The 24,552-nt window shown below is 42.1% G+C and overlaps 1 protein-coding gene across 2 annotated transcripts in view; it reads right to left on the bottom strand.

Moving 5' to 3' along the window:
• Positions 1–14,554: 14,554 nt before the first annotated feature.
• KLF8 (KLF transcription factor 8) overlaps positions 14,555–24,552 on the bottom strand; it is a 121,569-nt gene continuing 111,571 nt past the window's right edge. For both annotated transcript variants that reach the window (XM_075322768.1, XM_075322769.1), the window contains exons 4-6: positions 17,383–17,482; positions 16,352–16,494; positions 14,555–16,251 (exon numbers count right to left, since the gene is read on the bottom strand). In XM_075322768.1, the coding sequence (XP_075178883.1) occupies positions 16,070–16,251; positions 16,352–16,494; positions 17,383–17,482 (425 nt within the window). In that variant the 3' untranslated portion in view covers positions 14,555–16,069. The remainder of the gene's footprint in view (positions 16,252–16,351; positions 16,495–17,382; positions 17,483–24,552) is intronic.

Below are 24,552 nucleotides of genomic sequence, written 5' to 3' on the forward strand. Positions count from 1 at the left end.
TGAAGCCAGAGGGCGCTAGGACCCAGGGGCACCGCACCTGCTCTGTAGCAGTTTGCAAGCTAATGTTTCTTCGCCGGCACTGCTCCTCTTCCTGACCACCACGAGGATCCTTCACTGCAGCTCCGGGTCTTGTAGCAGGTTGGCTTGCCTCTCACCGTCCCGCCGGGCCCACTCCACGTTTCTCCATCCACACCGATCGCCGTGCACAAGATGGCCGCCGCTACCTGAAAGCACAGCAGGGCCCTCAATGTCCGACACCACTCCTGGCGTTTCTGGCAGCCACACCGGACACCCGACCTTTCCAGCGGTTGTGCCCTTCTCCAGGGACCAAAAATCGCCAAATATTCCCAATATAAACAATTATTTATTTAATAAAAAATTCCACACCACAGTGTAAGTAAACAAGTGATCACTAGATCATGTACATATAAAATGTTCCAGATGACGGTAAAGATATGCAAGTAGACAAGATTCACAAACAACTTAGAGCATAGGACTTAACTTAGGCTGAAAATATAGCAGTATTCAGTCCATAAGGTCCAGGCACATATATGCTGTTGCTCTTTCAGAAGTCCTTTTAATATAGGTGAGGCCTTGAGGCGGAGGAACTAAGAAGGAATATTTATATGACATCTAAGTGGACGATTCACCTATATTAAAAGGACTTCTGAAAGAGCAACAGCATATATGTGCCTGGACCTTATGGACTGATAGACTCCAAAATTTGGGTGCTGAATACTGCTATATTTTCAGCCTAAGTTAAGTCCTATGCTCTAAGTTGTTTGTGAATCTTGTCTACTTGCATATCTTTACCGTCATCTGGAACATTTTATATGTACATGATCTAGTGATCACTTGTTTACTTACACTGTGGTGTGGAATTTTTTATTAAATAAATAATTGTTTATATTGGGAATATTTGGCGATTTTTGTATAACTTGAATATTCCCGGGACGTTGTTGATCCTAAAGAAAAATTTTCTTCTCCAGGGACCCCCAGGGGCTCAAATGAAGTCTTCCCCAGTGGGATTTGAGCAGGATTCCACATCAGGATAACGGAGCTCGCCACACACACGTCCTCCTAGCTCCAGACCATAGCCACACCCCCTTACAGGGCCACTTTTAGATATACATTGCTTTGTAGGAATGTGTCATTAGAAAATGAGTGACCTACATACATCAGGTTATTATAAACCGGCTTCAGCTGGGTTTCTACGGAGATTTTGAGGACAATTTTATACATGATATTTAATTTTGCCATTTACATTCACAGATATTAAAGGTTGGAAACCGGTCACATCCTCCATGATTATCCTAAAATAAAGCCTTTCCCATTCCCTATACGGGTGGATTTAGACATGCATATCTGTATACCTGAAAATCAGTTTCATCTCGATCTGGTCATCCTGACTGAAAAAGACAGCCTCTTGTAAGCCTTTGAGGCTGAACAGTTCAAGTCAGGAGATCCCCGGCCAGGTCAGTGCATCCAGCACTGTATTCGGACCATGACACATGGATATATAAATGCGGAAAAACACAAGATTTCATAATTCTGGGACCTCAGGCTACAGTATACGTCAGGAGCTTTTTCCGATATTTACCATAACGTTGCCGTAAGCCCCCATTCACCAGATGAAAGCCAAAAATTAGTTTTTTTAGCCTCCATCTTTCCAATATGCACCTACATCTACATACCCATTTATTTTACAGGGGTTTTTTTTCTTTTTACACACACAATGAATTTTCTTTTTGTGGACGAATGCATAACATCTATACGGACTGTAGTACCACCCCGACTGTATGCAGCTGCTAAGTGGCACAAACCCAGTCTGCATATGTGCAAGTCACAGAAAACAATGGTCCAATTGTTCAGCTGACACCCATCTCACATGGCTCTAGTATACACAGGCAGGAGCTCTCATTCAGCGAAAAGCACCTGTTGTTCTCTGTGAGAAAGATGACAACTAACACATTGGCATATCTCCTGGAGAACAATATCATCGACAAATCAGTGGGTCAATATTGGCAGAATCAGCATGGGGGCCTTTAGACTTTCATTTTTCAAATATTTCCCAAGCTACAGTCCCTGTGATTGGCAAAGATTTTTAACAGGTCAGATCAGTTCCCTGGCACTTGATAGTTCGCGTTATCGCCGTAAACTTTTTGAAAAGTGACACAAAATTATGACAGAAATGTTCTCTAGTCTGTAACTTTAAGACCATTCTTACGACAGAAAAGAAGACTGAAAAATTTGCAAATTCAAGAGGTGCATGCCTCCAGGTGTGCTTGTTACAATGGCCTGTTAGACCATGATCATGGTAGAATCTAACAGGTATCCTGTAAGTGTAATATGCATGTATGTATTGCAGGGTGTTAGTCTAGGACTTCAACTTTTGTCTGATCAATGGTCTAATTTAAAAAAAAAAAAAATAAATAAATAATATTGTAAAAGTCTTAAAAAAAAAAAAAAAACCAAAAAAACCCCCAAAACCCCAAAAAGGTTTTCTCTTTTAAAAAAAACTATGTAAAAATAGTAAAAACAAACTAGCACACAAAATTGGTATTGCTACCACTGGAATGACCCGATCTATAAAATGATCACATGATTTAACCCCTATAGTAAACACCATAATTGTAAAAAAAAAAACCCCAAAATTCTAGCAAAATCGGCGCTCCAAAATCCAAATTCCCACATACTTCCTGAGCCCTACAGTGTCACTAAACCACAGTTTGGTTTCTATATCTATAATAATAGTGTTGTGGGCAGACCCCAATTAAATTGCAGGGCGCGTGTCTCCAGAAGCACAAGCTGGGCACAATGTATTGTGCACTACAACAGCATATTTGCAATTTTCATTGTTCCAGAAATAAGCATGCAGTTGGTGTTGCAAACACCTGTGCAACCAAAATGGTCATTACACCCATAATAGGTGAATTCCAAGAGCGGTGCAATTTCTAAAATGGGGTCACTTGTGGGGTTATTCTTCTATTCTGACACACGTGAGACTCCGTAAAAGGTGTATGCAAACTGGTCCAGAAAAATATGGGCTACAAGTTAGCACTCCTTAGCTTTGAGCCCAGCAGTGTCCCAAACAGTAGTTTCTGACCAATATGGAGTATTTGTGCATTTAAAAGAAATTGTCTAAGGCCTAAAACACACTTCCGCAAAAAAAAGTCTGTGTTCCGTTTTTTTGGGGCGTTTCTCCGGTACGTAAGGCATCGGTGTGATGGCGTATGCGAGCCGTGTGTACGTCTAAAATGCCCGTGTATGTGTACGTGGAATGTCCGTGTGGAATGTCCGTTTGTGTGTTGCACAATGTCGTTGATACATGTCGGCTGACAGCAGACAGAGTTGCGCGATGAGAATGAACTCGGGTGAACTTCACGCGACTTCATTGTCATGCCGCGGATCTGTCTGTGTGCCGCATACTGATTAGCGGTCACCTGTGAAGGAGCTGCAGAAGACACCACCGCTCCTGTCAGCTCCACGCAGCTAATGAAGGGAATAGCGCGATCAGCTGAGCTGCCACTAAGGTTACTAACGGCCAACGCTGAATACAGCTGATCGCGCTATTCCCTTCATTAGCTGCGTGGAGCTGACAGGAGCGGCTGTGTCTTCTGCAGCTCCGGTCACCTTCATGCAGCAGAGCTGGATGTGACGCTGGAGCATCCTGGAGTACGCCAGACATGGAGGGATTTTTCGGGTTTAATAAAGTGGTGAACCAGGGTATATGTTTGTGTTTTTTTTTCTAATAAAGGATTGTTCGGGTGTGTGTGTTTATTTACTGTAATTTACAGATTAATCATGGAAGGTATCTCGGGGAGACGCCTGACATGATTAATCTAGGACTTATTGGCAGCTATGGGCTGCCAAAAACTCCTTATTACCCCGATTTGCCAACGCACCAGGGCAAATCGGGAAGAGCCGGGTACAGTCCCAGAACTGTCGCATATAATGTATGCGGCAATTCTGGGCGGCTGCTGACTGATATTGTTAGGCTGGGGGGCTCCCCATAACCTGAGGCTCCCCATCCTGAGAATACCAGGCTTCAGCCGTATGGCTTTATCTGGCTGGTATTAAAATTGGGGGGGACCGCACGCCGTTTTTTTTAATTATTTATTTATTTTACTGCACAGTATAGACACGCCCACCGGCTGCTGTGATTGGGTGCAGTGAGACACCTGTCACTCAGCGTGGGGGCGTGTCTGACTGCAACCAATCACAGGCGTCTGTGGGTGGGGAAAGCAGGGAATACGAGATTGATTAATGAGCGGCCGGCATATTCAAAGTAATTGTTGCCGCGTATTCTCTGCACAGCTGTTCCTCGCAGCGCTGGTGATCGGGGAACGGTATAAGCCGGGGGAAGAAAAAAACAATGTAAGTATGACTGAGAACAGCAGAAAAAAAGGTAAGTATACTGAATTTAATTTAAAAAAAACAAAAAATAAGATCGCTAGTGTAAAAATGCACACACACGAAATGTGCTGAACACGGACATACTCCGTGTGCGGTAAGTGCAGGCACGGACCCATAGACTAAAGCGGGTCCGTGCCTGCGTGCTGCCGGCCAAAAACGGACATGTCGTCCGTGTAGAAAAGCGCACACACGTACTTACCACACAGTCACACGTTCCGTGTGATTTTACGTGTGTGCGCCATCTACCATTGAATAACATGGGTCTCCGTGTGTACGTGTCTCCGGTATGTGCAAATACGTACCGCACACGTACAAATTAAACAGATGTGTGTTGCGGGTCTAACAAACTGTAGGGTCCAGGTTCACATACTAACCCTTGTCAAATGAAAAATCTGGGAGTAAAATCATATTTTAGTGCTGAAAGGGTCATTATATTTATGGCCCAATGGCATAAAATGCTGTGACATACCTCTATAGTAAATATGCTCACTATACCTCTGGATTAATTAATTGAGATGTATAGTTTGTTAAATATGATCACTTTTGGAACGTTCTGCTGTTCTGGCACCTCAGGGGCTCTGTCACTTAGACATGGTACTCACAAACCATGCCATTAAAATCTACACTCCAATATGATGCTTCCTCCCTTCCGAGCCCTGCCGTACGCCCAAACAGTAGCTTTCGGCCACATATGGAGTATCTGTGTACTCAGGAGAAATTACACAACAAATTAGGAGGTCCAGTTTATACTGTTACCCCTGTAAAAATGAAAATTATAGGGCTAAAGCAACATCTTAGTGGAAAGGAAAAAAAACCAAACTATTTTTTTCATTTTCACAACCAAATGTTATAAAAACTTGTGTAAACAATTTATGGTCTCAAGATACTCATTACACCCCTGCATGAATTGCTTGTGGTGTGTAGTCTCCAAAATGAGTCACTTGTGGAGGGGTTTCTGACATTTTATTACATTATGAACTCTGCCAATGCGACATGGCATTTAAACTCTGTTCCAAACAAAATTGTGGAGGAAATGTCAAATAGAGCCCTGCCATGTGCCCAAATGATAATTTCTAACTACATATAGGATATCCGTGTACTCCAGAGAAAATGGACCCCACAATTTAATCTGAAATTTCTTCTGGTACCCTTTGGGAAATTATAAATCGGAGGCTAAACTACCATATCAAAGGGGGGGGGGGAGGGGGGTGGATAATTTTTCATTCCATTTGCTGTTAAATAATAGGCCTCTAAAAAATATTTTTACATGTTGATTAAAAATCTTTAACCCTTCTAACAACCCAACACAAAAAAAGACACTTAATAAAAACATTTACCATATATCTACTTAATTTAGCAGGAATTTTCAAGTTTCCAGAAAACATTCAAAAGCTTTATTTTTATGGATCTAAGGTACCTGCTCTCTGTTTACATACTCATCCTCCTATGGTTTCACCTTTTATCAGCATCATTCTGGTTCCGCGCACCATTGACTGTCCAGAAGTCAGAGGTTGCAATGAGAGCTTGTGACGTATAGTGATGAGCAAAAGGGTAACACCTTTTGAACTTTCAGGCTCAATATCTCATCCACTATATCTCGGAGTGTGAGCCTACCTATTTATAGATAATCATCTTGGCTAACCCATTCATAAATTTGACTTGCAGCTATGTAGCATATTTTTCGAAACCAAGAAAATTGGCCAGATTAAATTAATAATGGCTAACCCCCCATCATTAACACCTAAAACACCGAACTGGGTTTAAAGCCGAAAAAAAAGATTCTTTTTCGGCTTTAAACCCAGTTCGGTGTTTTAGGTGGTAGCATATTATTAGTTACGCAGATTCTTGTCATGTCACTGCATTGTTACTGTTTTACTCCTAGTGGTGGACAAAATCTTTTCCTCCTAGTACACTACAAATTACAACCTGTTCTCACATTCCCTAATAGCTCAGTGTGTTATTGGGTTGATTACCAAGCAAAAGGTCATTGGTTCGAATCGAGGAGCAGCCATGAAGAAGATTTCCTAAGAAAAGAGAAATTATATCATTCAGCTCATCGATCGAGGACTCTCGGTCAAGTAAATTGCCAAACTGCATCATGTGAGGCTATGACAAGTGGAAGAATACAAAATGATATCCATCCATTCAAAACACAACAGGAGGATGTCCAGGTAAAATATCAGAGTCAACAAGTCGCCTCATAACAAGGTCTATCAGTTCTGACATGACAAAACAGCAGTGGCGCCAGCTCGTATGCTTCATAATAATGAGATCACAGCCATGCATGCACCGTGTGACGCACATTACAGAAGTCTAGAATGGTGGCCCAAAAAAAACCTGAAGCCCAGATTTCAATATCGTCATAAGAAGTATCAGCTTGAGTTTTCAAAAAAAGAAGTATAAAAAGTGGAGAGTAGAGGATTGGAAAAGGGCGATTTGGAGCGATGACAGTCCATAGACTAGGCTCTGATGCAAATGGGTCTAGAAGAAACAAGGGGAAAATGAGCTAATGGATCGAGAAATTGAAGGAACAGTTAAGTTCGGTGGAGGAAGTCTGATGATGAGGTTGTTTCACAGCCAAAGTCATTGGATACATGACCAGGATCGATGGTAGTCCCAATACTAAGCTATATGTGAGTATCCTACAAGACGAGTTACTTCTTACACTCAAGTACTAAGGGGTATGAAAAGAACGACATTGTTCCAGCATCACAACGACCCAAAGTCTACATTGAGATTGGCAAAGAAATAAGTCAATGACAATGAAGTGGTGCTGGTTGGCCCCCCACAGTCTCCAGACCTCAATTCAATCAAACGCTTGAGGGTAGAGTTGAAGAAAAAGCTGTACACATACCCAAGAGAGCCAACCAGTATGCACCAACATTGGGAATGTATAGAAGAGACCAGAGATCAAATTTCAGTCGAGATATCCTTGAATCTCATTGAGAGCATACCCAGAAAGATTTAGGTAGTGTTAAAAGCCAAAAGGTGGATTTACAAAATAATAAAAATGTAAAAGAAGATTTTTAGGAGTAAAAGAGTAAGAATACAGTGACATGACAAGAAGCTGCATAACTAATCATATGCTAAATAATTACAAGTCAAATTTATGTATGAGATACCCAAGATGATTGTCTATAAAATGAAGGTAGTCTCACGCTCAAAGCTGTAGTGTATGGTAAGATATGAAATTTGAATGTCCAAAGTTCAAGACATTGTTACCCTTTTGCTTGTTGGTGTAAGTCTATAAGATCAAGAACGAGGCTCTCATAGACTAGCATTGAAGAGGGACCTCCGTCTCGCTCCATGAAACACGGGAGCAACAGTGAGGTCACAAACTGAAAGAGATCGATGAGAACAGATGTGAAGGTGAAAACACTGGAGAGGTATAAAAGTAGGGTCGGGGAACTTGGATTAAAAGAAACACTCTAGCAATGAATAAAAAAACAAAACGCTGAAGTGGTGTATTAACCACTTACTGCCGAAACCAGTTTTCACCTTCCTGACAATTTTTTTTGTCCAACTTTGACTATTATTACTTTATATAGTAACAACTCTGAAATGCACCTACATATCCCAGTAATGTGGAGACTTTTTTTGGGGGGTGGGATACATTACAAGTAATGTTAGTAGTAAATATATAGGGTGATACGATTTATGCTTTTATTTGTATTTATGAGTAAAGTTACATTTGACGAAATTTAGATAAAAATTCAAAGTTTGAAATTTAGAATTTATTTCCTTATGAGCAGATAGTCATACCAATCTGCTTTAAAAAGGCATAAAAATTAACGTTTGAAAAGGTTAAATATTTTCATAGAAAAGTACAAGGAGTACTATAAAAAAAAAAATCTCAATCTATGGGATTTGTAGAAGAATTCAAGAGTTATTACCACATGAAATGACATGTCAGATATAAAAAATTTAGCCTGGTCAGGAAGCTGAAAACTGGTTTCGGGAGAAAGTTGTTAAAATGAAGCAATGGAACGTTGGGTTGGGGAAGAGGTTATATAATATAATATATAAAGCCGAGTGTATGTATGTGTGTATGTCCGCTAAAGGAATCCGCACCGTCGCATTTACAATCACAAAATTTTGCACAGACGCCCCAAGTGACTCAGGGAACATCATAGACTATGTTTGGGCGGGAAAATTTAACCCCGTCCTTTCCAGTTACTCTACAAAAATCCTGCAGCCATTAAACTGAATGGAGCTGGGAGCTCCAGGCTATAAATAGCAACTGCCAGTGGTTGCTATAGGAACAAAATAAACTGTTAGTATACGAAGCTTATGTGTGAGGTAAAAAGATGTCGGTGGTGAGACGGATAGAGAAAGACAGACAGACGGGAAAATTTAACCCCGCGCTTTACAGTTACGCTGCAAAAATCCTGTCTCCATTAAAGTCAATGGAGATAGGAGCTACAGCTTATTAATAGCAGATGTGAGTGGTTGCTATAGGAACAAAGGACATTCATAGTATAACAAGCTTATGTGTGAGGTAATAAGATGTCGGTGGTGAGACGGATAGAGACAAAGAGACAGACATAAGCACAGCTAGAGACTGACAGACAGGGAAAGAGACAGAGAGAGAGAGAGAGAGAGACAGACACAGTCAAAGAGACAGATAGGGAAAGAGAGAAAGGAAAAGAGACAGGGAAAAGAGAGGGCGAAAAGAAACATGGGGAAAAGAGATAGAGAGATAGAGAGAGTGATCTAGAGACAGGCAGAAAGAGACACACAGAAAGACAGACATGGATAGAGACTGACACACAGATTGACAGGGAAAGAGAGACACGCAGACAGAGCCACACACACAGACACACACAGACACAGACACACAGACAGAAAGATAGACAGACACAGACAGACTGGGAGAGAGACAAAGACAGTTACTATCCAGGGCATTCACGCCATGGATATGGTCATTTTGTCATTCATGCCATTCACACACATGTACATTGTTTGATCTAAATCATCCTTTATAGCTCTGGGAGTATGTTTAGGGTCATGGTCTTCCTAGATGGTGAACCTACGACCCAGTCTCAAATCTTTGCAGCCTCTGACAGGTTTCCTCCAGGATTGCCCTTCATTTAGCTCTCTCCATCTTCCAAGGTGAAGAAAAACCTCCACCCAACATGATGTTGCCACCATGCTTGAGGTGTTTTGAGTGTGATGTGCAGTGTTCATTTTCTGCCACACATAGTGATTTGCATTTAGCCCAAAAAGATAATCTTTGGTCTCATCTGACAAGGGCACCCTTCATCCACATGCTCACTGTGTCCCCTACATGGGTTTTTGCAAACTGGCAATGGGACTTCTTATAGCTTGCATTCAAATATAACTTTCTTCTTGCTATTCTTCCATAAAGGACAGATTTGTGGCCTATATAACTAATAGTTGTCCTGTGGACAGATTCTCCCACCTGAGCTGTGGATCTCAGCAGCTCCTCCGAAGTGACCATGAGTATTTACCTGCTTCTCTAATTAGTGCCCTCCCTCTTGGGATGTCAGTTTAGTTAGACGGCCATGTCTTGGTTGGTTTGCAGTTGTGACATACACTTTCCTTTTTTTGATAATGAGCAGTGCTCCATGAGATGTTCAGAGCTTTGCCTACTTCTTTTACAACCTAACCCTGCTTTACTCCTTATCCCTGACCTGTCTAATGAGTTACTTAGTCTTCATGTTACTGTGTTTTTACTAATATTCTCAAAGAAACCAATGAGTCATTCATAGAACAACTTTAGTTATACTGAGAATAAAATTACACCCAAGGGGATTCAATTTACTAATTATATAACTTCTGGAGGCAATTGGTCACTCAGGATTTTAACTTGGAGGTATCAGATTACACGAGGTCAAATATAAAAGGGGTATTTTGCTGCACTTCTGAATGGGAGTAAATTTTGGATCTATACAATATATATAAGCCTATGTTATGTAGACTTTCAATAGATCCCATATAACAAACCAAAAACAGTGTGTAAGTAGATTTATACCCTGAGCTATTTCAATGCAAAGAGAAAAAAAATACTATTTAGCTTTCAATGGCTCTTCTCCAAACAGCATGTACAAAGTGCCAGAAAAAGGAAAAAAGCCACAAGACATAAATGCTATAATGTAACAAGACATAAATGCTATAATGTAACTTAATAATACCGTAATAGTCAGACTTTATTAAAAAACTTCAGTACAGTTAAAAAATACGTGTCAGACACTTGGACAATTTAAAGGGAACCTAATAGCTGATTCATTCATGATATCAGCCATGTAGGGGACAAAGCTACAGGTTTTTTTGCCCGAAAATAAGCCCTATCCCAAAAATAAGCCCTAGCAGGAATTTTCAGCATTTTTGACTTAAGACTTAAATATAAGCCCTATCCCGAAAATAAGCCCTAGGCGCGGTTCAATAATGAAGTGTCCAAGCAGCTAAAAAGAAAAACAAAACAAAGGTAGAGAATATTGCAGGACACTTATAGAAAGCAGACACCCCCAAAAGAGAAGGCCAAAGACTCCGCAATCATATTCACAAGATACCGATTGGGAGGACCTGCAGTGGCACGCATCAAGGACCTGCAGTGGAACGCAACACACACATCAGATCGCATACAGTGGAGTGTGAGGACCCGTGGTGGAACGCATGAATGCCTTCCACCGCAGGTCCTCTGTGTGTTTTATTGCACTGCATCTCAGGTTTCCCTGTCGAATGGAAGCAAATTGGTATCGCCGGGTATGGCAAGTGTGTGTGCGATCTGATGGTGTATAGGAGTGTGTGTGATCTAATGTATGTGAGTGTTGACCAGCAGGGGAGGACTGCTGTGGAACATACCTGCTGGAAGCACCCACCGAAGATGGCAGGAGGACTTGGGAGCGATGCAAACGTTTGGGGTCTGGTTTAATTTTCCTGGGAAAGTGGGGAGAGGGGAGTGCCTGCTTTTTTGGAAGGTAAACTTACCCCCAACTGACAATAGGCCCTACCCCAAAAATAAGCCTAGCACATTTTCGGGGAAATAAACAATATAACACTGTATCTTATTTTCAGGTAAACGCTGTAGCATGTAGAAGAAAGTGCTCTAGTCAAATGAGTGCAATGTAGACATTTGGGGACAAAATGCAAAAGGCTATGTGTGGAGGAACACTAACTGCACATCATCCTGAAAACACCATCCCTACTGTCAAACGTGGTAGTGGCAGCTTCATGCTATGGGGATGCTTTTATTTAGCAGGGACAGGGAAGCTGGTCAGAGATTATGAGAAGGTAGATGGAGCAAAACAAAGGGCAGTCCTGGAGGAAAACCCGTTAGAGGTTGCACTGGGTTGTAGGTTCTCTTTTCAGCAGGACAATAACCCAAAACATACTGCCAGAACCAAAGCATAGTCAGGTGTGTGACTGGTCCAATCAAAGTTCAGACCTAAACCCCTTTGAGAACATGTAACGAGATTTGAAATTTGCTGATCACAGATGCCTCCATTTAAGCTCACTGAGTGAGCGCTATTTTACAAAGAAGAATGGGCAAAAATTTCAGCCTCTATATGTGCAAACTTGGAAGAGAAATACCCCAAATGGCTTGCAGTAATTGCAGCGAAAGGTCGTCCTACAAAGTGTTAACTTAGGGGGGATTAATATAATAATTAATATACTTAATTTACATTTTTAAAATATTTAGAAAACCATGTATAATTTCTTTTACACTTCCCAAATACTTGCTACTTTGAGTGAGAATAATCACAAAGGTCCAATAAAATACATTTACGTTTGTGGGCGTAAAGTGAAAACAAATGTGGAATTAGTTCATGAATACTTTTTCAAAGGCACTGTAAAATTCTACAAAGACTATTGGGAACTAGAAAAGTTTCTGGAAAACTTGGTGGGAGACATTCACCAACTCCTACTTAAGGGGATGTTCTTGTCAACTTTTTGTGTAGAGATACTTAGGAACACCAAAAAGGGACAGCCGGCACTGAGTGGAGGCGCCTTGTTAGTCTGGATTCATTTCGCTGTTATCTAGACTACTTACATTGGGAAATAATTGTACAAATATCACTGAGCAGATGCTTTAATTACTGGTAACAAAGCTTTTGATACGGTGCCACACAAAAGGTTGGTACATAAAATGAGAATAATGGGGATAGGGGAAAATATGTGTAACTGGGTTAAAAACTGGCTCAGTGATAGGAAACAAAGGGTGGTTAATAATGGTACGTACTCGGACTGGGTCTCAGTTCATAGTGGGGTACCACAGGGGTCAGTATTGGGCCCGCTTCTTTTCAACATATTTATAAATGACCTTGTTGGGGGCATGCGGAGTAGAATTTCAATATTTGCAGATGATACTAAACTCTGCAGGGTAATCAATACAGAGAAGGATAATTTTATATTACAGGGAGATTTATGTAAATTGGAGGATTGGGCTGAGAAGTGGCAATTGAAGTTTAATGTAGATAAATGTAAGGTCATGCACTTGGGTAGAGGAAATAGCATTTATAATTATGTACTTAATTGTAGAACACTGGGTAAAACAGACACAGAAAAAGACTTGGGTGTATGGGTGGATGGTAAACTTCACTTTAGTGGCCAGTGTCAGGCAGCTGCTACCAGGGCTAATAAAATAATGGGATGTATTAAAAGAGGTATAAGTGTTCATGAAAAAAATATAGTTTTACCTCTGTACAAGTCACTAGTGCGACCGCACTTAGAATACTGTGTACAATTCTGGTCACCGATATATGAGAAGGACATAGCTGAACTGGAGAGGGTGCAGAGAAGAGCGACCAAGATTATTAGAGGAATGGGTGGGCTGCAATACCAAGACAGGTTATTAAACTTGGGGTTATTTAGTTTGGAAAAACGAAGGCTTAGGGGGGATCTAATCACAATGTATAAATATATGAGGGGACAGTACAGAGACCTTTCCAAAGATCTTTTTACACCTAGGCCTGCAACTGGAACACGGGGGCATCCGCTACGTCTTGAGGAAAGAAGGTTTAATCATAATCACAGACGAGGATTCTTTACTGTACGAGCAGTGAGACTATGGAACTCTCTGCTGCATGATGTTGTAATGAGTGATTCCCTACTAACATTTAAGCAGAGCCTGGATGCCTTTCTTGAAAAATTTAATATTACCAGTTATGTATATTAGATTTTATGACAGGGTATTGATCCAGGGAACTAGTCTGATTGCCGGATGTGGAGTCAGGAAGGAAATTTTTCCCCATTGGAACTTGTTTGCCACATTGGGGTTTTTTTTGCCTTCCTCTGGATCAACATGTTAGGCTGCGGGTTGAACTAGATGGACTTAGAGTCTCCCTTCAACCTTAAAAACTATGATACTATGAACCCAAATTTGAAAGGGAAAAAAAAGTGGGCCTACACCCTAGAGTCCCAGTAGGTCGTGTCATTAAAGTGGTGGTCCGAAAGAAATTTCACACTAAATCCCTATCTATTTTTTATTAGCTTAATCTAAACTAATTTCTAAAATGGCTGCATTAAAAATGCTTCCCCTGCCTACATTAACTACTACTAATTTTTTCCCCCCACTTCTTGTCTGATGATGCTTTGTTTCAGAATTCTAGTGCATGCTAGAACACTCAAACAAAGCATCATCAGAGCAGGAGGAAGAGGATGCGGTCACCATTACACCCTTTGCCTCCTTCCTAAAATGAAGAGTCATCAATGAAACTAGATTAAGGGACTGCTTTGTCCCTCTCTGCTCACTGTGCCATCTGCATCGAGACAGTGTTTGCTCTGTTGCCAGCTCAGATCAGTAAAACCAGCAAAACAGAGCAGCGCGCACTGTCAGTGCACTCAGAGTACCAGGAGGGGTGCAGAGACCAGCACTGCCCCCCGCAGCAAAATAATTTGTGGGGGCGGCGTTGGTCTTTGAACACCGCCAGGTACTCTACCACTGTGCATAGATGGTGCACACTGCTCTGTTGCCAGTTCTACTGATCAAAGCTGGCAACAGAGCGGACACGGTCATGGAGCCTATCGCACAGTACAGAGTGAGTAGTGAGGGATGGAGCAGCCCCTGAAATGAATGTCATTAATGACTTCATTTCAGGCAAAAGCTGTGACAGTGACAGCAGCCTCTTTCCCTGCTCTGATGACGCTTTGGTTGAGTGTCCCAACATACACTGAAATTCTCAAACAAAGTGCCATCAGACAGGAAGTAAGGGAGGAGAATCAATAGTAGTCTGTGTACTCAAGGAAACGTACAGCATTTTTAATGAAACTGAATTAGAAATTAGCTAAGATTGGGGAAAAAATAGGTCATTTTATGATGACACATTCCCATTCCACCATAAGTGCCAAAAAATAAATAAATTGGGAAGCCTTTTGAAGACATCATGTAAAAAGGCCATCATAATTCAGATCAGTGACTGTTTAAAAGGGAACCTGTCATTAGATACAGCCCATGATTCAGCCATTGTATCTGTGTTTCACAGACCTGACTAGTCAGATATGGTCCCCAGCCGCTTTCTCCCCACCTCAACCCAATCTTTCTATATACCCACATGGGACAGACCTACCAATCACCTGGAACAGGGTGGGAGAAGCCAGCCAGGGATCGGAAAAACTAGTCAGGTCTCTCCCTTATATTCCGAAAGCAGCTTTTGAAACTATGTTCTATGCTCCATTTCAGAGTGAAACATACCTGGATGCAATCGCCCCGCGGGTCCTCAGAATCACCCTGCCCATGGTCCAGGCAGCATGAATCTAATTCCTATTATAGTCTCATACTTACTGATGTGAGGGGGTTTGTGTTTCTACACATATGTCCATATAATATAACATATATAAATATATAATTACATACATACAAGGTGTACAGGGGTGGAAAAAATTACAGAGAATAGGCTCCTAACTTATAACTGGGCGTACTTTTTCCTGCTGTACTGCTTTTTTTGTCCACCCAAACATATCTATGCAGAAATACATTTTCAGGGATACAGATTGCAAAAACGTGTGCATGTATGCCAAGTAAACAAAACAAAAAATTAAAAGGAAAGTTAAGAAATATAGAAAAATTGTAATTACAGAGAATAAGAATTAACTTGTTAAATAAGGGAGTAATGTCAATTCTGTTTAAAGTGACCCTAAACAGTGGCATGATGATAGATAGAATTTTCCCAATACCTATATATTGCAGCTTGTTCCAAACAATGAACAAAAAATAAAAATAAAATTCTACCAGAACGGCTTTTGCCATATCTCAAGTAGAAAGTATGTGTCTTCCAGCGTCACTTGTTAGGGCAAACACGCGGTGCTTCGATTCCTCCTAGGTCACATTACTTCAGATAAAGCGTTTGTATTCACTTCATAACATCCCAAGTCTAGGGGAAGCCGGGGAGTAAGTTTCTAGAAAATTCTTAGAGAAGAAAGGGGGAAACAAAGATGCTGGTGGAGTAGAAAATTGTCTCTTCGGGACTGTGCTTTCTGTGGCAGAAGAAGGTGACTCTACAGAACGGGACTTGCACCATACAAATAAATAAGAGACAACTAGAGAACAAAAACCAAAAAAATCAATAGACAAAGCCAAAAAGAAAGATACAGACGAAGATAATGCAGAGGATTATGCCATGGATCTGAAATCAATGAAATATCAAAGTTTCTTTCAGTCCCTCCCGTGTCACAATAGGTCCATGAAACACTGTCACATCATAATGTGCCTCCTACGGTGGAGGGCCAAGTGATCTGACCGAGAGAAGGTTCGGTCACATTTCGAACAAATGAAAGGTTTAATGCCTGTATGTTTACGAAAATGTCGAGTCAACTCGTCCGATCTGGCAAATTTCCACGTACAACCTTCCCACGTGCATTTATAGGGCTTTTCTCCTAAGAAGAGAAGAAGTATAAAAGTTAGAAGTGCTCCATGTCACAGCGTTCCAGGCACCAAACGGTGGACAAAGAAAAACTTTATTATCCGGAAAGGTACCTGTGTGTATCCTCCTGTGGGCCTTTAGGTGTGAACTCTTGGTATATACTTTATTGCAGCCTTCAAAATCACACTGATGAACTCTCCTTTTCCTTAGATCTGGAAAACCGGCTCCGCTCGGCTGCATCCGAAGGAGTCGGGTACTGAATGAAAAGGAGCAATTTTAAAATCATGAACAAGAAGGAAAAAAGTCGGTGAATTGAGGATAGCACGGGATCAATAGACATATTAATGATACGCAAATGAAAATCACAATACTTTGAAAATTTATTCAGTATAGAGCATGAGCTCCACGCATAGAAAGTCCAACATTTCCAGTCTTGGCTGCCATCAATGACGTGATTAGTGATTGTCTGGAGGAATGGTCTTGGCTGCCATCAATGAAGTTATCAATGATTGGTCTTGGCTACCATCAATGATGGTATTCATGACTGTCTGAGGACTGGTCTGTTGCGCGGAGTGCTCTTGGACAAATCATCAAAATCCGCTGCTGGCAGTTCCTCTTACAATTGCCAACCAGGAACGTCTCAGATGTGCTTGATGGGAAGAAGTAAGGTGATTCTGATGGCCAATATAGCCTATTTAGGCCATGAAGGCTACCATTGACATGCAGCCTCCATACAGATCCCGAGGGTAGGTTTCTCTTTTGCCCAGCATCGACCACACTGGTAAGTGTTGAGCAGGAGGAGAGAGAGCGCAGTTGTCTCAATAAGGAAGGACACTGTGCCATTATTCTCCTTGATCACGGTAATCTACAAGACAAACTTTTTTAGCAAGATGTTTACTCGCTAAAAAAAAGAAAAATGGGATGTACTTCCTAATCATTCATTTGATTAATCACACCGTTATTTCAATGTGCTTTGCCATTCTGTCACAGTGCTGGAAAAGTACTTCAGTTGGGAAGTTGGGATGCTGCACCTAGAGAAACTCTACATTTTCCTCCTGGACCTCTCCCCCATCAGTGCAGTCTCCATTTTTGCTCTCTTAATCTAAAAGTAAAAGTACAGAGATTGAAATCACATTTGTTTTACCCATGTGTTTTCTCCTGGAAGGAGGATGAGGTCTCCACAAGGCTCTCATCACTGTCACTGTTTATCTCCACTGGAGACATGGAATCAGGCTCCACTTTTACTGAAAAATAAAAAAATAAAAAACATTTCTAAAAACACTTGCCTTAATGGTACACTATATTAACAGTTTTCATTTATACCTAGAGCAGTAATTAAAAAGGAATTTTCCCCAAATGTGTCATGTTGAATTGGACACACGTTATAGCGGCTGCTATTCAGAATAAAGTGTGGTTTTTTTTTTCATTGTTTTTAACTTTAATCTTAAAGACCGAGCCTCATTTCTCAAATCTGATCAGTGTCAATTCTTAGGAGTATGTGCGCACGCTGCAGAAAATTTATTCACCAACGAACTGCACCTTTTGGCAGAAAAGCACAACAAAAAAACACGTGGGTTTTTTTGCACATTTTTTGTCCCATGCATTTTTTTTCATAAACATTTGACCCTTACATCAGCACAATTTTATTTATTTTTTTTTGTTAAGAACCAAGGCTCTGTATGCACGTTGCGCATTTGCCGTGTTTTTGGGTGGTTTGTTGCCCAAAACTGCATGTCTTTCCTTCTTCCTGCAAAGTCTTTAACAATTCAGAATTGCTGTGCACACGTTGATTTATTTTTTTTTGCAGTTTTTAGTGCAGAAAAAAACTGCAGCATGTCAAAAATGAACATTTTACTTTTTCACACAAAAATTGAGGTTTAGCTAGAAATTTTGCATTTCTACAAGTGCAACAGGCGACATTGCACAACAAATTGTATGGTCCATTTTCCATTGAGTACGCAGACACCCCATATGTGGTGGAAAACTACTGTTTGAGCTAGGAAGGGAAGGAGCGCAATTGACTTTTGGAACGCAAAACTGGCTGGAATAATTAGTGGACCCCATGTCGCTTTTACAGATTCCCTGATGTGCCTAAACAGTGGAAACACCCCCAAAATGACCCCATTTTTAAAAATTACACCACTTGAGGAATTTATCTAGAGGTGTGGTGAGCATCTTGAACCTACAGGAACTTCATAGAATTTTAAAACAATGGACCGTGAAAATTAAGATTGATGATTCTCCCTCAAAAATGTTGCTTTAGCCTAAGTTTTTGATATTCACAAGGGTAACACGAGAATATGGACCCCATAGTTTGTTGCGCAATTTTTCCAGAGTACAGGGGATACCCCCTATGTAGTCGGAAACTCTTGTTTGGGAACACAGCAGAGCTAGGAAGGGAAGGAGCGCCATTTTATTTTTGTAGTGCAATTGTCTGAAATAGACTGCAGACGCTATGTTGCATTTGGAGAGCCTCAGAGGTTTCAAAACAGCAGAAACCCTCTAAAAGCGAAATCATTTTGCAAGCTACACTGGGCCGCAAAAATGAAATTACGTTTTTTGGGGTTTTTTTCAACAAAAATGATGCTGAAGACTTAAAATTTTTCATTTCCACAAGAGTAACAGGAGAAAATGGACCATAAAATTTGTTACACAATTTCTTCTTAGTATGGCAATACCCCATATGTGATTGGAAACTACTTTTCAAGCACAGTGCAAAGCGCAGAAAGAGCAGGAAATTAGATTGCAGATTTGGCTGGAATGGTTGTAGAAGCCATTTCACATTGGTAGTGCCCCTGAGGTTTCAGGTCAGCAAATCCCCCATAATTGACCCAATTTTAATAACTACACCTCTTAATATAAACATCTAGTTTATAAAGGGTAAAAACCTCACTCAAGTGACCCCATTTTGGAAATTTCACCCCTTTGGAAATTTACCTATGGGTGTAGTGATGATTTTGACTACATGGGTGTTTTCCAAAACAAGCAGAAATTGATGTTACAGAGTGAAAATGGAAATCTGCCATTATAGTGCGCGTAACTATGCCCAACTTAAGCGCCTGGAGATTTGCACCCCGTAAATTAAATGGGCTCGCCTCACTGCAGAAATGCCAAACATGTGGATGCTAACTGCGGTTTAGGCACACTGTGGCTCAGTGGTGGTCGACTGCACTTTTATGCAAGTTAAATAAAAAAGGGTTCTGTTTGAATCACATATTTTACATATTTACATAGAGACGCTGATGTAAGCGCTCAGCATAGATCGCAGGATGAATATGAGCCGAGCCATAGTGCAATCTTTAGGAGGCAGAATAAACAATTACTTTTTTTATTCTGTTTACTGTGCTATACAAGTGATTATATGGCTTTATTCTTCGGGTCAGCTAGATTATAGCAATACAAGATTTAGAGGGTTTTTTTGTTTTTTTTTTTTTTAAATGCTTTGGTGCTAATCACTCAAAAAAAATATATATATTTTTTTTAAACAAAATATATCACAAAACTATTTGCATGACCATATTTTGAGAGCCATTATTTGTCTATATTTCTGCCGACAGTCACTTGAGGGCTTGTTTTTTGTTGGATGAGTTGATGTTCTTATTGGTAGCACTTTAGGACACGTCATATTTTGTGATCGCTTTCTATTCCAATTTCTCTGATGCAGATTGAACAAAAAACAGAAGTTCAGAAATTACTCTTTTGTGGGAGGGAATTTTAGTTCTTTCACCGTGTAGTAAAAGTGTTAGGACAAGACAGTTTTATTCTTCAGCTCAGTACTAGTGATGACCAAGCAGAATACTACGAGGGGCTGTAAAGTATTTACCGTATTTTTCGGACCATAAGACGCACTTTTTTTCCCCCAAATGTTGGGGGAAAGTTGGGGGTGCGTCTTATGGTCTGACTATAGGGCTGCGGCCGGGAATGAGGGTGCTGCGGGTCATCGGGGGCACGAGCAGGCTGTAGCAGCGCCTGCTCGTGACCACGTGGGCCCGCTCATTACATATGCACGCCTATCCTCCCGCCCATTTCTCAGTGCAGAAGCCGGCGCTGACAGGTGGGCGGGAGGACGAGCGGGGACGAGCGGGGACACGCGCATAGCAAAGAGCCGGCCGCATGATCACCCCTGGCAATTACAGCCTGGAGTGATCATGTGCGGCTGTATTCACTGCCCCCCGCGCGCCGTCATCATCAGTGCGGGGTGTGGAGCTGTCCCCCTGCAGCACGCGATGTCTTCCTGTCTGTGCCGGTCAGCTGATCTGTGCTGATCAGCTGATCAGCACAGACAGGAAGACATCGTGATGCAGCAGGGGAACGGCTACACACACACACACACACACACAGGTCAGTGGCGCAGAGAGGAAGATGATCGGTGCTGCAGGGAGTGAGGAAAAGGTGAGTATAAACGTTTATTTTTTCTCTGTGCTATAGGATACAGGCCATATACCAGGATGGTATATGAGCACGATGGGGGCATATAGCAGAATGGGAGTATATGAGCAGGATGGATGGGGGGTATATGAACAGGATGGGGGTATATGAACAGGATGGGAGTATATGAGCAGGATGAATGGGGGGTATATGAACAGGATGGGGGCATATAGCAGGATGGGAGTATATGAGCAGGATGGGAGTATATGAGCAGTCAGGATGGGGGTATATGAACAGGATGGGGGTATATGAACAGGATGGGGGTATAGGAGCAGGATGGATGGGGGAATATGAGCAGGATGGATGGGGGGTATACCAATAGGATGGGGGTATATCAATAGGATCGGGATATATGAACAGGATGGGGTATATGAACAGGATGGGAGTATATGAGCAGGATGGGAGTATATGAGCAGGATGGGAGTATATGAGCAGGATGCTGGTATATAAGCAGGATGGGGGTATATGAGCAGGATGGGGGTTTATAGCAGGATCATATACAAGGCAGGAGGATCATTACCAGGATGGGGTACCTTAGTAGAGAATTTGGGGACATTACCCCCCATAACAGTGTCAGCAGCAGATCCTCGCCCCATATCAGTGTGTCATGACCACATTTTTTGCTTAAAGTTTTATTTTCCCATTTTCCTCCTCTAAAATCAGGGTGCGTCTTATAGTCCGGTGCGTCTTATAGTCCGAAAAATACGGTAGCTTTACCCACAAAAAAACAAGATAGGTTGATGAAACTTTACATTTATTCCCCATACTCTCCACTGTTGTCAACACACTTCTTATAAATCGGTATTCCAAGTTCTGTAAGCCTAGCAAAAAGAAGGATTTCAGTTGTGCCTCAAACCAGGCAATCGCAGCAGCCATGGCATCAGAAATAGTGTGAAATTTGGTACCCTTGAGGTGTTTCTTCAGATTTGGAAACAGAGGATAGTCGGAGGGAGCTAGATCAGGTGAATAAGGTGGGTGGTCAACCAGCTGGAAGCCTGGCTCTGCCAGTTTTGCCGTGGTCTCTTGTGCAGTGTGAGCGGAGGCGTTGTCTTGCAGGAACAAGATTCCTTGGACAGCTTACTGCACCTTTTGGCCTTCAGAGCTGCCTTTACTTGGCCCAAAAGTTCAATGTAATACCTTGAAATGATGGTGGAACCCTTTTGAAGGTAGTCCACTAGCACCACACCCTCCTTATCCCAGAATACAGATGCCATCAACTTAGTGGCTGATTTTTGCACCCTGAACTTTTTTGGATGAGGAAAACCACTGTGCCTCCACTCTTTATACACACACACACACACACACACACACACACACACACACACACACACACACGTTCATGGGAAATCCCCATGATGTCTGCTATTTCTTTTGCTTTAGCTGTAGTTTGTGGATTCTCCAGTGTGAAATTGTGCACAGCATCGACGATCTCAGGAACAACAACCATTCTCGGTCGTCCAGGACGTTCCTCATCATTGTTGCTGAAGTGGCCCGTTTTTGGTCAGAGTTTAGGTTTTTGTTTTGGTTTTTTTTTTTTTAATACTAGGCAGACATTTTTATGGACCATTTTAGGGTAGATATGATGTTTTGATAGCGTCTTGAGAAACTTTTTCAAGGAGTTGCTGCAATCAAAGATGACATTGTGAAGTTTTTTTTTTTTTCCCTTGTTCCAGCCTTTACCAGTTGGATTGAATATCTTGATGAACTGGACTTTGTACATACACGGTTATGAAATATGTTTATGTGGCGCCCCTGAGGCTTCCGTTGCCACAGAGATGCTGCAACTCATCCAGAGGTGTGGTATCCCATCCCAGGGTGAGTAGGGGGTCATCCACTGACTGACACACACACACACACACACACACACTGGTATGATCTGGCCGCAAAACGGGGACCCAGTCCCTGGACTAAAAAGAAAACTAACGTACTCTTGGGTAACACTGGAAAGGGGCCACAGAGGATCAGGGGGCCAAGCAGGCAGAAAACCCGTTGAAGGTCTGCGGCCCCCTGGCTCAGGGCACTGTGTGTGAAGGCGCGGGACAGGAGGGCGACAGTCAGCGCAGTAGAGACTACCAGGAAAGGCACATCTGAGGAGTGCACCAGTATTGACCTCTGACCTGCCCGGTATTGTCGGGAGCCCATCACGGAGGATCCCAGCATACTGCTGGTGATTGCCGGCTTACTGTACACCTGTAGAGCTGGTACCGTGAGTAAAGACTTTGACTGCAACCCCCAGTGTTGTGTACGTCCTTCCCGCGCCCTCTCATGATCCCCGGGTCTCAAGCTCTACCTGTAGGGAGCAATATCACCTCAGCTGCGTCATCAACATCTGCACCGGGGAATAAACAGCGCAGTGATGACCCACATAACCGCAATACCACAGGTGACGTCACAAATTTATACTCTTAACTACAACTCACATAATAACAATCATCCCTTTGCTATTGAAAGACACCGCCAGGGTCATGGAACAGAGCCACGCCGCCGCGACATCACCGGACTAGTAATGAGTACCCCCCGGCCCTGGAGCTGGGCGTGTTATTTACATTTGAATTGCTTTACATTTTATGTGGGAAAATTGGGGAGATTCAAATTTTTTAAAGACCTTTTCTTCTTTTAATATATTTTGCAATCCCCTTAGGGAACTTGAAAGTGCGATTTTCTGACTGCTTATACTATATACTGAAATTCACACAGTATTGCAGTATATAAATAAAAAAATAAAATCTAAAAGTCAGCCACCTGCATGTCTTCATAGGAGTACTATCATGGCAGATACCCAGATGCCATGGTAAGGCTAAGTTCACACATCAGTTTTTTCCAATCAGGCACAATCCGGTTTGTGCCTGATGCAACGGATCAGTCTCAGATTGTGTAAAAACTGATACGACGGATCCGGTAAAAAAAAAAAAAAAAAAAAAAAAAAAAAAGGATCAGTTTTTTTTGTTTTTATTTTTTTTTTTTTATGCTTAGAGAGAGACCCCATCATCACCGCACATACACCAGCACTGCCACCCCCATCATCACCGCACACCCCTGCACTACCGCACGCATCATCACCGCACACCCCTGCACTACCGCACGCATCATCACCGCACACCCCTGCACTAACGCACGTATCATCACCGCACACCCCTGCACTACCGCACGTATCATCACCGCAAGCATCATCACCGCACACCCCTGCACTACCGCATGCATCATCACCGCACACCCCTGCACTGCCGCACGCATCATCACCGCACACGCAGGCACTACAGCCCCCATCATCACCGCACACACCGGCACTACCTCAGTGACATCCCCGCTGACAGTGCGACTCCCTTCAGTTGCTGCGTGGAGCTCCCAGGAGCAGCGGTGTTCTACTGCCGCTCCCGTCAGCTTCATGTAGCAGAGCTGAAATTGTCGTGGGCCCTCTGGATTACTTCGGACCTGGATTGTTGTTTGGGGATTAATAAAGAGGAAAATGAGGGGTTTTTTTGTCTTTTATTCCAAATAAAGTATTTTTTCGGGTGTATGTGTTTATTTACTTTCACTTACAGGTTAATCATTGGGAGTGTCTCAGACGCCTGCCATGATTAACCCTTTATTACCCCGACTGCCACAGCACCAGGGCAATTCGGGATGAGCCGGGTAGAGTCCTGGGACTGTCGCATCTAACGGATGCGGCAATTTCGGGCGGCTGCTGGCTGATATTTTTAGGCTGGGGGCTCCCCATAACATGGAGCTCCCCATTCTGACAATACCAGCCTTCAGCCATGTGGCTTTATCTTGGCTGGTATCAAAATTGGGGGGGGGAAAAAAAAAAAAAAAAAAAATCGCACGCCGTTTTTTTAAAATTATTTATTTTTTTTACTGCACAATATAGACCCGCCCACCGGTGGCT

This window comes from Anomaloglossus baeobatrachus, chromosome 9 (genome assembly GCF_048569485.1).
Source record: "Anomaloglossus baeobatrachus isolate aAnoBae1 chromosome 9, aAnoBae1.hap1, whole genome shotgun sequence".
NCBI lineage: Eukaryota > Metazoa > Chordata > Amphibia > Anura > Aromobatidae > Anomaloglossus > Anomaloglossus baeobatrachus.